The sequence below is a fragment of the Ornithorhynchus anatinus genome, chromosome 6 (assembly GCF_004115215.2).
Source record: "Ornithorhynchus anatinus isolate Pmale09 chromosome 6, mOrnAna1.pri.v4, whole genome shotgun sequence".
Lineage (NCBI taxonomy): Eukaryota > Metazoa > Chordata > Mammalia > Monotremata > Ornithorhynchidae > Ornithorhynchus > Ornithorhynchus anatinus.
This window is the reverse complement of record NC_041733.1, coordinates 42,878,033-42,894,013: the sequence shown is the minus strand read 5'-3', so window position 1 is coordinate 42,894,013 and position 15,981 is coordinate 42,878,033. Positions and strand designations below refer to the sequence as shown.

The 15,981-nt window shown below is 53.7% G+C and overlaps 1 protein-coding gene across 2 annotated transcripts in view; it reads right to left on the bottom strand.

The window, feature by feature from the left end:
* Positions 1–11,749, bottom strand: part of ATRX (ATRX chromatin remodeler) — a 158,256-nt gene extending 146,507 nt beyond the window's left edge. For both annotated transcript variants that reach the window (XM_029067289.1, XM_029067291.2), the window contains exon 1: positions 11,656–11,749. In XM_029067289.1, the coding sequence (XP_028923122.1) occupies positions 11,656–11,675 (20 nt within the window). In that variant the 5' untranslated portion in view covers positions 11,676–11,749. The remainder of the gene's footprint in view (positions 1–11,655) is intronic.
* Between the last annotated feature and the right edge of the window lie 4,232 nt (positions 11,750–15,981).

Below are 15,981 nucleotides of genomic sequence, written 5' to 3'. Positions count from 1 at the left end.
GAGCACAGTCCCTGTCCCACGTGGGGCTCACAGTTCTAATCCCCGTATTACAGATGAGGTAACTGAGGCACAGAGAAGTTAAGGGGCTTGCCCAGGGTCACACTGCAGACAAGCGGCGCAGCCGGGATTAGAACTCACATCCTCTGACTCCCAAGCCCGGGCTCTTTCCCCTAAGCCACGCTGCTTCCCGTCTTGTATTAAACGCTGGGGTAGAAAGACCACAGGCCTGAGAGTAAGAAGGACTTGGGTTCTAATCCCGGCTCCTTCACCTGTCTGCTGTGTGACATCAGGCACTTCACTTCTCAGGGTCGCAGTTACCTCATCTGTAAAATGGGGGTGAAGACTGTGAGTCCCACGTGGGACAGGGACTGTGCCCAACCTGATTACCTTGTATCTATCCCAGTGCTTTGCACGATGCCTGGAAAATAGTAAGCACTTAAATACCATAAAGGGGGGAAGGAATGGGAAACAATCCCTCAATGCAAGTCCATGAGGGGGTGCCACGGGACCTATGAGTGTCCCAGCCGAAGCCTCCTCACCATCAGGGGCTGCTCAACGGCCGGAGCGACCTTTCTGCTCCTCACTCGGCCCTCACCAGACGGGAGGGGGGACGGGAGCTGGGGCTCCCCGGGACCCTCCCAACGGGAGTTTCCTCGCCACTCAGTGGCCAGGGAAATCTTCCCCTTTCCAGCTTTTCAATCATTCAATGAAACTGAGTGCTTATCGTGTACAAATCACTGTACTAAGCGCTTGTCCATCCTTCCAAACACTGAGCCTCCTGCGGCTGCAGTTACCTAGGAAAAGTTGCCTATGGTGGTGAGGAAGACTACCCTCATCAAGTACTGCTGCATCTTACCTCACCTTCCATTTTCACAGTCGCCTTCAATGAGTTTTGGTTTTTTGGTGTTTGTTTTTTTTAAATGGTATTCACTGACCACTTACTATTTGCCCAGCCATTGCTCGAGGTCCTGGGGTAGACACGAGCTAATCAGGTAGGACACAGTCCCCGTCCCAAATAGGGCACACACAGTCTTAATCCCCATTTTACAGATGAGGAAACTGAGGCCCAGAGACGTGCCCAAAGCCACGCAGCAGACAATCAGCAGAGCGGAGATCAGAACCCAGATCTTCCAGACTCCCAGGCTTGTGCTCCATCCACTGGGCCACGCAGGTAGGTTCTCATATGCTACCCGCTCCCCGACCTTCAATTGTGAATCCTTTGTGGGACAGGGTCCAGGTCACCACCTCTTAGCCTGCACCAGCCACAGCGCTTAGCACATGCTAAGCCTGAACAGCAATAAAGAGAACGGGCTCTGCGAGGCAGGAATCCTGAGCTCCACTCCCTGCTCGGACACTGGCCTCTGAGTGACCTTAGCCACACTGCTTCATCTCTCTCTCCGTGCTGCTTCCTCAGCTGTAAAGCCGGGGAAAATATCGGCCTCTCCGGACCTCCTAGGGATGTTGAGACTGCAAAAGGAGATAGAGAATGTAGGCGAGGTTTGGAAAAATTAAAAAGTGCTACTATAGCACAGCCCATTCTCCGAAGACGCGGCAGGTGTGCTGTCTGACCCTGTGGCAAAGAACGCACATGAACACACAAGCACTCAAAAGCATCCCACCCTGCATCCCCAGGCGCAAGCCATTTCAGCCGATATGGCGGGACCCTGTCCCCAGATGGACTCGTGCTCTGGCCAAATGAACCCGCCCTACTCTCAAAGAATAATAATAATATTAAAATGATGATTTGTTAAGCGCTTACTATGTACCACACACTGTCCTAAGAGCTGGGGTAGACGCAAGCTAATCAGGTTGCATGCAGGCCCTGTTCCACTTGGGGCTCACAGTCTTAATCTCCATTTTACAGATGAGGGAACTGTGGCCTAGAGAACTCCAGTGACTTGCCCCAGGTCACACAGCAGACAAGTGGCGGAGCCAGGATTAGAACCCAAGTCCTTCTGACTTCCAGGCCCGGGCTCCATCCACTAAGTCAGGCCACTTTCCCCCTAGAGAGTGATTTGACTAGAAAGCTACTCTAGTCAAAACCATGGAGAAAGGCCACATTCGGGGGGAGACCAGGTGCCTTCTTATACTATTACAATTAAGCATGGCACGATGCAGTTTGGGAGCACATTTAGGCAACCGGCTAGAGCATTCTTCAGGATCCTGTCCCCAGGAGTTTCTCACAGTGCCCACTTTGCTTTTACTTTGACTACACTCTGTCCTGCTCCTCCGTGCCCGGAGATCCCGCTCCCAACCCTGGTAGAGCACTGTTTCCGTAAAGTAAAATAAAAGCGGGGGAACGACGGATGCGGAACCTACCCCTCAAAGGGAGAGGAGTGGAAAAGGAAAAGCTGCTGCAGGTGCCGGGGCGCAAGGTGGAAGGGCAGGACTTCTGGGAAGCAGGCCCGAGGGGACGGCAGTGCTCCGGAAAATCACCAGGCCGTTCGTTCATACAATCGTACTTACTAAGCGCTTTCTGCGGGCAGAGCACTGAGGTAAGCGCTTAAGGTCCCTGAGGTTACTAAAGTTCCCAATGGGGTGGGGGAGTCGGGCGGGAAAAATCAGCTGGGTCTGTGCAGTCCCCTCTGAAGGGGGAAGGGAAGCTTAAGGAGCCAAATGACTTATCAGTGTAGTAGATTAGTCCCTAAACCTCTCCCTGGCAGCATTAAGCTCCTGGGACCTCTGTGAGACTACAAGGAGCAACTGGGTCCTTTGAAGGTCAGGGTACCTTAGGCCCCCGACCCAAGACCCAATCCCCTGAGGTGGTGATTCTTCCATTTTTCTTTATAGATGGTATTTGTTAAGCGCCTTCTATGTGCCAGGCACTGTACCGAGCACTGGGGAAGATACAAGCCCGTGTTGGACAAAGTCCCACACAGGGCTCTTGGTCTTAACCCCCATTTTACAGAGGAGTTCAGTGACGTATGGGGAAGTGGAGGGACTTGCCCAAGGTCAAGGGCAGACAAGTGGCAGAGCAGGGATTAGAATTCAGTCCTTCAGGCTCCCAGGCCCGTGCTCCATCTGCTAGGCCGGGCTGCTTCCTGAATGCCTAATCGTAGGGACAACTCAGGAAGAGCCCAGGCCCGAGGGTCAGAGGACCAGGGTTCTAATCCCGGCTCCGCCGATTTCTCTGCTGTGCGACTTGGGCCGCGTCACTTCCCTTCTCTGGGCCTCGGTCCCTTCATCTGTAAAATGGTGATGAAATCCTAGTCCCTCCGACTTAAACCGGGAGCTCCGTGCGGGACAGGGACTGGGTCCTACCTGATTATCTTCTATCTACCCCAGTGCTAAGTAATAATGTTGGTATTTGTTAAGCGCTTAATATGTGCAGAGCACTGTTCTAAGCGCTGGGGTAGACACAAGGGAATCAGGTTGTCTCACGTGGGGCTCACAGTCTTAATCCCCATTTTACAGATGAGGTAACTGAGGCACAGAGAAGTTAAGTGACTTGCCCACAGTCACACAGCTGACAAGTGGTGGAGCCGGCATTCGAACCCATGACCTCGGACTCCAAAGCCCGTGCTCTTTCCACTGAGCCACACTGCTTCTCTGGCCCAGTACAAGGCTTGGCACACAGTAAGTGCTGAGCAAGTACCAGGGACTGGTTCCAAGCTGATGACCTATCTGGTGTAGTGGACAGAGAAGAACGGGCCTGGGAGTCAGAAGGTCATGAGTTCTAATCCCGCCTTCGCCAGTGGTCTACTGTGTGACTTGGGCAAGTCGCTTCACTTCTCTGGGCCTCAGTTACCTCCTCGGAAAAATGGGCACTTGAGACTGTGAGCCCCACGTGGGCCCGGGGCTGGGTCCAACCCGATTTGCTTGCCTCCGCTCCAGCGTTTAGTACAGGGTCCCGCACATGGTAAGCGCTTAACAAATAGCATACGTCTTCTTCTTCTATCCCAGTGCTTAGTACAATGCTCTGCACATTGTAAATGCTCAATAAATAAGACGCACGGATGAAAAAACGGGTAGGGACAGGGTGGCTAGAGGGGGCTGTCTGGGAGCCGGTACCAGTGTGGAAGCAACAGGACTCAAGGGAAATGAGCAGCCCAGAGCGGAGCGAGCTAAGCAACGGCATCAACGGGCTGTTCCCTCCTAATCCTCCGGGACTTCTGGGCAGACATGCGCCGCCTCCAATAGATCAATGGCATTTGTTGGGTGCTTATTATGTGCAGAGCCCTGCGCTGAGCACTTGGGAGAGGACAATCCAAGAGAATTAGCCAAGAGGCTCCCTCCCCCTCTTTCCGAGTTTATACTCTCTATAGGCCTTGGGCGCTGGGTGGCTACGGGAAACGTTATCTCTAACCTCGGTTCTCTAACCTCGGTCGCTCTGACTCGGTTATCGCCTCTGGGGATTCTCCTCTTACGATCCCTCTGGGTCTCTGGGTCTCTTTGGCCGGCTGATCCTCCGCCTCCCCCTCCTCGGCCTCGAGGCCCATCTCAATTCACACTCGCTGGCTTGGGGAGTGTGACTGTGTCCAGCCGGGGTTGCCTGCATCCACCACAGCGCTGAGTACAGTGCTGGGACATAGTAAGCACTTAAATACCATTATTATTATTATTACTATACAACAACAAAACTGACACACTCCCTGCCCATAAAAGTGTACAGTCTAGAGGGGGAGGCAGACTTTAATAGAAATATATTACGAGCATGTACATAAGTGCTGTGGGGCTGTGCGGGGGGATTAATAAAGTGAGCAAATCAGGGCAACGCAAAGGGAGTGGGAGAAGAGGTAGTGAGGGCTCAGTCGGGGAAGGCCTCCTGGAGGAGGCGTGCCTTCAATAAGGCTGGGGGGGGGGGAGGGCTTTTCCGTCAGATATGAAGAGGGAGGGCGTTCCAGACCAGAGGCAGGACGGAGGCAAGAGTTCAGAGGCAAGATAGATGAAATCAATGTCTCACATTTCCTCCAGCCTCCAGGACATCTCCGCCTAGACGCCCCCACCATCCCCAACCCTGTTGGTTTTTCCTCCACTTTTCCAGCACCCACAACTTTCTCTCCTTCCAAAAGGCTGCTACGCCGGTCCAGGCGTCTGTCACAGCCCTCGAGCCTTTGAGGTCATCGTGGGCAGGGAGCGTGATTAGAAACCCTGCCGCGCTGTACTCGCCCAAAGAGCTTAGCACAGTGCTCTGCACACAGTCAGTGCTCAAAAAATACCACTGATCAGTGGTATTTAGGAGCACTCACTATGTGCACAGCACCGATCTAAGCGCTTGGGACAGTACATCGGATGTTGATGACAGCCTGGCTCATCTATCTTCGACTCCTAAAATGACCTCTAAGACTCCAGTCTCTAATCTCTCCGGTGCAAATTTCAAAACACCCTTCGACACATCCCACCCCTCGAAAACTTCCAATCGTTACCAATTCCGCTCTCCATCAGCTCCTAACCATTGGCTTTCGGGCACTCTGACACCTTTCGCCCTCCTTTCTTAACAAGTACCATAATTATTATTATTATTTCAAAGCTGACCTACTCACTGTACTTTCTTTTGTTCCTCTCGTCCCCGCCTCCCCTTCAGCCTAGAACTCTCTGCCGGCCCATTGTTGGATAGGGATTGTCTGTCTCTCTTACCGAATTGAACTTTCCAAACGCTTAAGACAGTGCTCTGCGTGCAATAAGTGCTCAGTAAATACGATTTTTTTTTTCCTGACCAGCAGACTAGCGCTCTCCTAGTCGTCCTCTGGACAGTAAGCTCATTGTGGGCAGGAAGTGTGTCTACTGTTTTGAATTCTGTTGTATTCTACCAAGCGGTACAGTGCTCTGCGTAAAGTGAGGGCTCAGTAAGTACGACTGATTCAAAGCTAGTTTGAAATCATACCTCGTCTAGGTGGCCTTCCTCGATTGATTTCTAAGTTCCCGATGTTATGTTGCCAAGCGCCGTTTCAGCAGTCCCGGGCCATCTATGTGTTTAAAACCCCGCCACGGCATTTCTGTACAGATCTGTTTAGCCTTTTATTTCCTCCTGATTGTCATGTTTTAGTGGCTGTCTCCTCCCCTAGACAGCAAGCTCCTTGAGGGAGTAAGGGGACTTAGATTCTAATCCCGACTCTGCCACTTGCCTGCTGTGTGACCTTGAGGCAATCACTTAATATCTGCGCCTCGGTTTCCTCATCTACCTGTTCTCTCTTCCCCTTAGACTATGAGGCTCATGTGAAACAGGGTCTGTGTCCGATTATCCTGTATCTACCCCGGCATTTCGTGTCGTTCCTTGCACGGAGCAAGGGCTTAACAAGCACCGCAGTTATTATACTCTCCCAAGAGCTTAGTTGAGTGCTTTGCACACGGTAGGCGCTCAATAAAGACTATGACTGGCAGGGGATCTGCTGAAATTCTGCCAGCGGGCATCGATGGGAAAGGAACCGGCGCAGGGGGGGAGTGGGAACGACACTGGGGCCGGGGGGAGGAGAGAGAGCTGGAATAGTGGTCAACTTTCGATACTGAAATCTGCAGGTTGTCTCTTCTTGAGGGAATTCAGGTAGGCTGAATTTCTGCACCTCTCCGGGTGGTCAAGTGGTAGTTTTCATCCATCTCTCGACGCGACTGACTGAAGCAACTACACTACGCCGACTCTTGACGGGTTGAATTTTTGTTGTTGTTGTTTATCATTAGCCGTCGCCCTCATGTGACTATTTTAGGACCTCGCGTCACGCACAGCTCCGTCCTCTTGGCGTAGTAAAACCGGGACAGACTGAACCGCTGAAGAGTAACTCCTCGGCTCCGAGTCCAAAGTGCCCGCTCCACACAAGTCTAGGGGACGACAGCCACCCGCCGCCCCCCACACACACACGGCTTTTTGAGCTTCCCAGCCTTGGGAAGCACGAGCCGAGAATTCCCTACCGGGATCCGAGACCCAAAAGGGTGGCTTTCTGGACGACTAGCTCTTTAAAGCCGATCCTATCCCAAGGCCCACCCTCCCTAAAATCCTAAAATTCGGCCCGCCCGGCTCAGAATGAAAAGTTGGCCCCTGTGGTTCTTATTTTAGGGAGCTCACAACCTACCACTGGAGATAAGAGAAGTAGGTCGGTTTCCATAAACACTCACGGCACCCTACTCTATCCGGGGAGTATGTCAGTGCTAAAGGAACTGCTGAGATGATTCTTTCACCAAGTACCATTATCGATATTTACTTGACAAACGACTCTCTAGAACCTAAGCTCGGTGTGGGCAGGAAACATGTCTACCAACTCGGCGGCACCGTACACTTGCGAAGCGGCGTGGCAGAGTGGATGGAGCCCGGGCCTGGGCGTCAGAAGGTCGTGGGTTCTAATCCCGGCTCCGCCACTCGTCCGCTGGGTGACCTTAGGCAGGTCACTTGACTTCTCTGTGCCCCGGTGACCTCAGCTGTAAAATGGGCTGTAAGACCGTGAGCCCTATGCGGGACGGGGACTGGGTCCAACCCGATCTGCTTGTATCCACCGCGGCGCTTAGTAAAGTGCCAGGCACATAGTAAGCGCTTAAATACCATAATTGTTATTATGATTATTTTGAGTGGGAGCTGAGCGCGGGGGGGAGCCGTGATCTGTCCGATGTGAGGTGGGAGGGAGCTCCGGGCCAAGGAAACAGTGAGCGAGGACCCTGAGATGGGAGAGTCAAGAGCAAGGAACAAGAGAGCAAGTTGGGGAACGGTGGGTAAAGCCAAAAGAAAGCTAAGGTGAGGCCAGCTGGGACAGCGTTGAGGCCAGTTGGGAGGTTTGTTTCATTCATTCACTGTCGCATTTACTGAGCACTCACTGTGTGCAGCGCACTGTACTAAGCGCTTGGGAGAGGACGATACAAACAACAGGTGCATTTCCCGGCCCCTAACGGGTTTACGGTGGGGGAAACAGACGTTAATATAAATTAAACCCAAGGGGACCCGACAAACCCCTGGAAGGTGCTGAGGACTGGAGCGATGAAGGTGGAGTAAACTTGAGGATGACGGTCCGTGCGGCACCAGTTGGAAAGATGGAAGGGAGGGATACCGGCATGGAGTCTGATTCCCGGGGCCAGAGCTTGCACGCCAAGGTGGCAGCTGTTTGGGTCGAGCGGGAGGATCGGGAAGACGTGCTGGACAGACCAGCGGGATCTGGCGGCAAAGCCAGGAGGCCACCGGACAGAGGGCCTGGGAACCACTCACCTTGTGGTGACTTGCTTGCTAAATAAACAGTCGGTCTTGGTGAAGCCCTTACCGAAGTGTGCCGAACGCTGTTCTAAGCATCGGGGGAGATACAAGACCGAGTCCCATCCGGGTCCACGGGTACCGAACCCCCAATTTTACCGTCAGGAAAACCGGGCCGCAGAGCGGCGAGATGACACACCCAAGGTCGCCCACCGGGCAAGCGGCAGGTCTGGGACTACCACCAGGTCCACGCTCTTTCCACCGGGCCCCGCCGCTTTTCAATAATCCTCTGCCACACGCAGAAGCCACTACGTCAATTAATCACATTTACTAGAAGCAGCGTGGCTTAGTGGCAAGGGCACGGGCTTGGGAGTCACCGGTCACGGGTTCTAATCCCGGATCCACCCCTTGTCAGCTGTGTGACTTTGGGCAAGGCCCTTCACTTCTATATGCCCTCAGTGACCTCATCTGTAAAGCGGGGATGAAGACTGTGAGCCCCACGAAGGACAACCTGATAACCCTGTATCTACCCCAGGGCTTGGAACACCGCTGGGCACATAGTTAGCACTTAAATGTCATTATTATTACTAAGTGCTCACTGTGTGCCCGGCACTGTACCAACTGCTTGGGAGAGTACAGTAACACCTTTCAACTGCCCACCTCGGGGCTTTCAGAGCACCGAATGAGACGTATCGTCGTTTTTGACATCGCAGCGGCAGATTATGGGACCACCAAAACCTTCCCCGACCCTGCAGGGCTGATGGCAAAAAACAAACAAAAAACCACCCCATCCTTCACCAACTGCCATCTTCCTCCGCCTTTGATACCACCTGACCACCGCAGCCCAAGGTTTCCACCCTTCCCTAGGCCCTAGGTCCGCCCATCGTGTCCAAGCCGAGAAACTACGACCGAGGCCTTGGCCCAACCCTCGAAAATCCCATTCGTCTCCACGTTGGGTTTCGTTATTACCGATCGTGTTTATTGGGCGCTTCCTGTGTGCAAAGCACTGCCCCGAGCGCTTGGGAGAGGACCCCACAAGGTCCAATGCACTCCCTACCCACAGCGACCTCCAACCCCTCGATCCCGCGCAAAACCCCTCAGTCCGAAGCAACTCGGCCGGGTGCCCTTTTTCCCAATGCGACCGTAAGCCCGTCGTGGGCAGGGAACGTGTCTCTGTTGCTTGGCTGGCACACGGTAAGCGCCTCACAGATACCATCATTATTATTATTGGTGTCCTTGGCCGAGTGCTCAGCACGGTGCCCCGCACCAAGGAGGCGCTCAATGGCTAGACCTGGGTGGACCCAGCGCTTAGAGCAGTGCCCAGCGCATAAAACAGTGCCTGGCACAGAGTAAGCGCTTACCAAATACCATCATTAGTATGACTGGTGTCCTCTGCCGAGCCCTAAGCGCAGTCCCCCGCACGAGGGACGCGCTCAATCGCTAGGCCCGGGTGGACCCAGCGCTTAGAACAGTGCTTGGCACATAAAGGCTTAACAGATACCAACATTTTCATTATTATTATTATCATTAGAACAGTGCCCAGCGCTTAGAACAGTGCCTGGCACAAAGTGCTTACCAAATACCATAATTATTATTACTGGTGTCCTTTGGCGAGTGTTCAGCGCAGTCCCCCGCACGAGGGTTGCGCTCAATTGCTAGGCCTGGGTGGACCCGGCGCTTGGAACAGTGCTTGGCATATAGTAGGCACTTTAAACGTACCAACATTATTATTATTATTAGAAGAGTGCCCAGTGCTTAGAACAGTGCCTGGCACAAGGTAAGCGCTTACCAAATACCATCATTATTATTATCGGTGTCCTTCGGCGAGTGCTCAGCGCAGTGCCCCGCACGAGGGTTGCGCTCCATCGGTAGGCCCGGGTGGACCCAGACTTAGAACAGTGCCCAGTGTTTAGAACAGTGCTGGGCACATAGTAAGGTCTTACCAAACACTATAATTATTATTATCGGTGTCCCGGGCCGAGTGCTCAGCGCAGCCCCCCGCACGAGGGAGGCCCTCCACGGCTAGGCCCGGGTGGACCCAGCGCCGGGAACGGTGCTCGGCACAAAGTAAGTGCTTTACAAACACCAACACCATTATTATTAGAACAGTGCCCAGCGCTTAGAATAGTGCCTGGCACCAAGTAAGCGCTTACCAAATGCCAAAATGATTATCATCGGTGTCCTGTGGCGAGTGCTCAGCGCCGTCCCCCGCACGAGGGTCGCGCTCAACCGCTAGGGCCGGGGGGGGACCCAGCGTTTGGAACAGTGCTTGGCACAGAATAAGTGCTTTACGGATACCATTATTATTATTATTATCGGTGTCCTGTGGCGAGTGCTCAGCGCAGCCCCCTGCACGAGGGAGATGCTCCCTGGCTCGGCCTGGCGCTTGGAACAATGCTTGGCACATAGTAAGTGCTTTACAAACACCAACATAATTGTTATTATTAGAACAGCGTCTGGCACACAGTAAGCGCTTACCAAATACCCTCATTATTATTATTATCGGTGTCTCGGGCCGAGTGCTCAGCGCAGTCCCTCGCACGGAGGGGCTCAATCGCTAGGCCCGGGTGGACCCAGCGCTGGGAACGGTGCTTGGCACTTAGTAAGCGCTTTACAAACACCAACATCATTATTATTAGAACAGTGCCCAGCGCTTGGAATAGTGCCTGGCACCAAATAAGCGCTTACCAAATACCAAAATGATGATCATCGGTGTCCTGTGGCGAGTGCTCAGCGCAGCCCCCCTGGCTAGGCCCGGCGCTTGGCACAGTGCTTGCCATATAGTAAGTGCTTTCCAACACCAACATCATTATTATTAGCGCGGTGCCCAGCGCTTAGCACAGCGTTGGGCACACAGTAAGCGCTTACCAAATACCATCGTTATTATGAGTACTGGTGTCCTTTGGCGAGTGCTCAGCGCCGCCCCCCCCGCACGAGGGAGGCGCTCAATCGCTCGGCCCGGGTGAACCCGGCCTTAAAACGGGGCCCGGCGCTTACAACAGCGTTGGGCACAGAGTAAGGTCTTGCCCAACACTATAATGATGAGGACGGGTGTCCCGGGCCGAGCGTTTAGCGCAGCCCCCCCCCCCCCCAACCGCACGAGGGAGGCGCTCCCTGGCTAGGCCCGGGCGGCCCCAGCGCCGGGAGTGGCTTCCCCAGCAGCGCGGGGACGGGGACGGGGACGGGGACGGGGACGGGAGCGGCGCCCGGCGCTTAGGGCAGCGCCCGGCAGGTGGAGGGCGGCGGCGCGGGGGAGCCGTTAGGGCTCTGCTCTCCGGCCGGTCCTGGGGGGGGCGGCGGGGCCGAGGGGAGGAGGCCATTCTGCCCCGGAGGCCTCTGGGAAAGGGAAAAGAAAATGTCAGCGAGGAGGAAGAGGGAGGGAGGGAGGGAGGGAGGACAGGTGAGGCCCCAACGCGGCCCGCGGGAAGCGGGCCCGGGCCGCGCCCAAATGGAGGGGGCGCTGAGGGAAAACGGGGGCCGCCCATGCGGGCCGCGCCATCCCCAAGCTCCGGCAGCAGCGCGGCGGCGGTGGCGGCGGCGGCGCGCCTCACCTCATGGGCTCCGCGGTCATGTCTCCGCCTCGCCGTCGGCGCCGCCGAGCTGAGGAGAAGGGCCTCCTTCGCCGCCGGCCGGTCCCGCCCCCCGCGCTCACAGGCCGCCGCCGCCGCCGCCGCCGCCGCGGGAGCCGCGCAAACAAAGCGGCAGCGCCGCCGCCGCCGCCGCCGCCATTTTGTCGGGCCGCCGCCGCTCCGGCCGGGGAATTGGCGCGTCCTCCCTCTTCGGCCCCCGCGGACGCCCATTGGCCGCCGCCCGGCCCGGCGCCGACGCCCATTGGCCGCCGCCCGGCCCGGCGCCGACGCCCATTGGCCGCCGGGATTCACCTTCCTGGGGGCCTGTTGCTAGGGCGGGTGACGTCACGCGGCGCGCGCCCCGCCCCGGCGCGCGGGGGGAGGGGGGGTGGGGGCGCGCCCCGCTCGGCCCCTGATTGGCCCGGGCGGCGTCGTGACGTCGGCTGACGTCAGCCCCGTGACGCCAGGGCCCGGCCCTTCGGCGAGTCGATTCCGAGGGTACCTCTCGAGCGCCTGCTGTGTGCCCGGCACTGGCCTGAGCACTGACTTCCCCCCCCCCCCAGCCCTTCCAAGAGGTCTTCCCTAAGACCCACTTTTCCTGTAATAATAATGTTGGTATTTGTTAAGCGCTTCCTATGTGCCGAGCACTGTTCTAAGCGCTGGGGTAGACACAGGGGAATCAGGTTGTCCCACGTGGGGCTCACAGTCTGCATCCCCATTTTACAGATGAGGGAACTGAGGCACCGAGAAGTGAAGTGACTTGCCCAAAGTCACACAGCTGGCAAGTGGCCGAGCCGGGATTCGAACCCATGACCTCTGACTCCAAAGCCCGTGCTCTTTCCACTGAGCCACGCTGCTTCTCTGTAGTATTTAAGCACTCACTACGTACCAAGCACTGTGCTAAGCACTGATTCTTCCCTTTCAAAGCCTTAGTGAACACACATCTCCTCCAAGAGGTCTTCCCTGACTAAGCCCCACTTTTCCTATTATAATATTATTATAATAATATTTAGGCCCTTGCTATGTGCCAAGCACTGTGCTAAGCACCGATTCCTCCCCTTCAAAGCCTTACTGCCCACACATTTCCTCCAAGAGGTCTTCCCTGACTAAGACCCACTTTTCCTCTAATATTTAGGCACTTGCTATGTGCCAAGCACTGTTCTAAGCACTGATCCTTCCCCTTCAAAGCCTTAGTGAACACACATCTCCTCCAAGAGGTCTTCCCTGACTAAGCCCCACTTTTCCTCTAATATTTAGGCACTTGCTATGTGCCAAGCACTGTGCTAAGCACTGATTCCTCCCCTTCAAAGCCTTATTGCACACACATCTCCTCCAAGAGGTCTTCCCTGACTAAGCCCCACTTTTCCTATAATATTTAGGCACTTGCTATGTTCCAAGCACTGTTCTAAGCACTGATTTCCTCCCCTCCCACCCTTCAAAGCCTTACTGAAGGCCCATCTCCTCCAAGAGGTTTTCCCCAAGTCCCACTTTTCCCCTGGTATTTTTAAGCACTCACTATGTGCCAAGCACTGTTCTAAGCACTGATTCCTCCACTTCAAAGCCTTACTAAAGGCCCATCTCTTCCAAGAGGTCTTCCCTGACTAAGCCCCACTTTTCCTATAGTATTTAAGGGCTTACTATGTGCCAAGCACTGTGCTAAGCACCGATTCCTCCCCTTCAAAGCCTTACTGAACACACATCTCCTCCAAGAGGTCTTCCCTGACTAAGCCCCACTTTTCCTCTAATATTTAGGCACTTGCTATGTTCCAAGCACTGTTCTAAGCACTGATTTCCTCCCCTCCCACCCTTCAAAGCCTTACTGAAGGCCCATCTCCTCCAAGAGGTTTTCCCCAAGTCCCACTTTTCCCCTGGTATTTTTAAGCACTCACTATGTGCCAAGCACTGTTCTAAGCACTGATTCCTCCACTTCAAAGCCTTACTAAAGGCCCATCTCTTCCAAGAGGTCTTCCCTGACTAAGCCCCACTTTTCCTATAGTATTTAAGGGCTTACTATGTGCCAAGCACTGTGCTAAGCACCGATTCCTCCCCTTCAAAGCCTTACTGAACACACATCTCCTCCAAGAGGTCTTCCCTGACTAAGCCCCACTTTTCCTATAATATTTAGGCACTTGCTATGTTCCAAGCACTGTTCTAAGCACTGATTTCCTCCCCTCCCACCCTTCAAAGCCTTACTGAAGGCCCATCTCCTCCAAGAGGTTTTCCCCAAGTCCCACTTTTCCCCTGGTATTTTTAAGCACTCACTATGTGCCAAGCACTGTTCTAAGCACTGATTCCTCCACTTCAAAGCCTTACTAAAGGCCCATCTCTTCCAAGAGGTCTTCCCTGACTAAGCCCCACTTTTCCTATATTATTTAAGGGCTTACTATGTGCCAAGCACTGTGCTAAGCACCGATTCCTCCCCTTCAAAGCCTTACTGAACACACATCTCCTTCAAGAGGTCTTCCCTGACTAAGCCCCACTTTTCCTATAATAATAATAATAATAATATTATAATAATAACATTTGTTAAGTGCTTACTATGTGCAGAGCACTGTTCTAAGCGCTTTGGGTGGGGGGGGGGACACAAGGTAATCAGGTTGTCCCACGTGAGGCTCACGGTCTTCATCCCTATTTTCCAGATGAGGGAACTGAGGCACAGAGAAGTGAAGTGACTTGCCCACAGTCACACAGCTGACAAGTGGCAGAGCCGGGATTCAAACTCACGACCTCCGACTCCCAAGCCCGGGCTCTTTCCACTGAGCCACGCTGCTTCTCATAGTATTTAGGGGCTTGCTGTGTGTCAAGCACTGTTCTAAGCACTGATTTCCTCCCCCCCTTCAAAGCCTTACTGAAGGCCCATCTCCTCCAAGAGGTCTTCCCTGACTAAGCCCCGCTTTTCCCATGGTATTTTTAAGCACCTACTATGTGCCAAGCACTGTTCTAAGCACTAATTCCTCCACTTCAGAGCCTTACTAAAGGCACATCTCCTCCAAGAGGCCTTCCCTGACAGCCCCACTTTTCCTATAGTATTTAAGGGCTTACTATGTGCCAAGCACTGTTCTAAACACCGATTCCCCCCGCCTACAAAGGTTTACCAAAGGCCCATCTCCTCCAAGAGACCTTCCTTGACTAAGCCCCACTTTTCCCCTGGTATTTTTAAGCACTCATTATGTGCCAAGCACTGTTCTAAGCACTGATTCCTCCCCTTCAGAGCCTTACTAAAGGCCCATCTCCTGCAAGAGGCCTTCTCTGACTAAGCCCCACTTATCTTATAGTATTTAAGCGCTTACTATGTGTTCTAAGCACTGACTCCACCCCCCCCCCCACTTCAAAGGCTTACCGAAGGCACATCTCCTCCAAGAGGCCTTCCCTGACTAAGCCCCATTTTTCCTATGGTATTTGATAAGTGCTTACTATGTGCCGAGCACTGTTCTAAGCGCTTATTCTCCCCCCCGCCCCCTTCAAAGCCTTACTGAAGGCACATCTCCAAGAGGTTTTCCCTAAGCCCCACTTATCCTATGGTATTTGTTAAGCACTTACTATGTACCAAGCGCTGTTCTAAGCACTGATTTCCCCCCCTTCAAGGGCTTACTGAAGGCACATCTCCTCCAGAAGGCCTTCCCTAAGCCCCATTTTTCCTGGTGTATTTGTTAAGTGCTTACTATGTGCCAAGGACTGTTCTAAGCGCTGATTTTCCCCTCTTCAAAGCCTTAGTGAACGCACATCTCCTCCAAGAGGCCTTCCCAGACTAAAGCTCCATTCTTCCTCCTCTCCCACTCCCTTCTTTGTCACCCTGACGTGCTTCCTTTGCTCTCCCCCTCTCCTCCCTGCCCCACAGCACTTATGTATATATCTGTAATTCTATTTATTTATCTTGATGCCTATTGTATTGTCAGTCTCCCGCCTCTAGACTGTCAGCCTGTTGTGGGCAGGGAATGGCTCTCTTTATTGCTTTATTGTACTTTCCAAGTGCTTAGTACAGTGCTCTGCACACAGTAAGCGCTCAATAAATACGATTGAATATATATTTCTGTAATTTTATTTATTTATATTGATGTCTGTTTACTTGTATTGGTGTCTCTCTCTCTCCCCCCTCTCTAGACTGGGAGCTCATTTGGGGCAGGGATTATCACTCTTTATTGCTGTACTGTACTTTCCCAAGCGCTTAGTACAGTCCTCTGCACACAGTAAGCGCTTAATAAATACAACTGATTGATTCCCTAAAGACCCCACTGCTCCCCAGATACAGGGTGGCATCAGTTTGTGAGTGGCCATCCTTCTCCACTCCAAGGAGGGACAGTGAAGGGG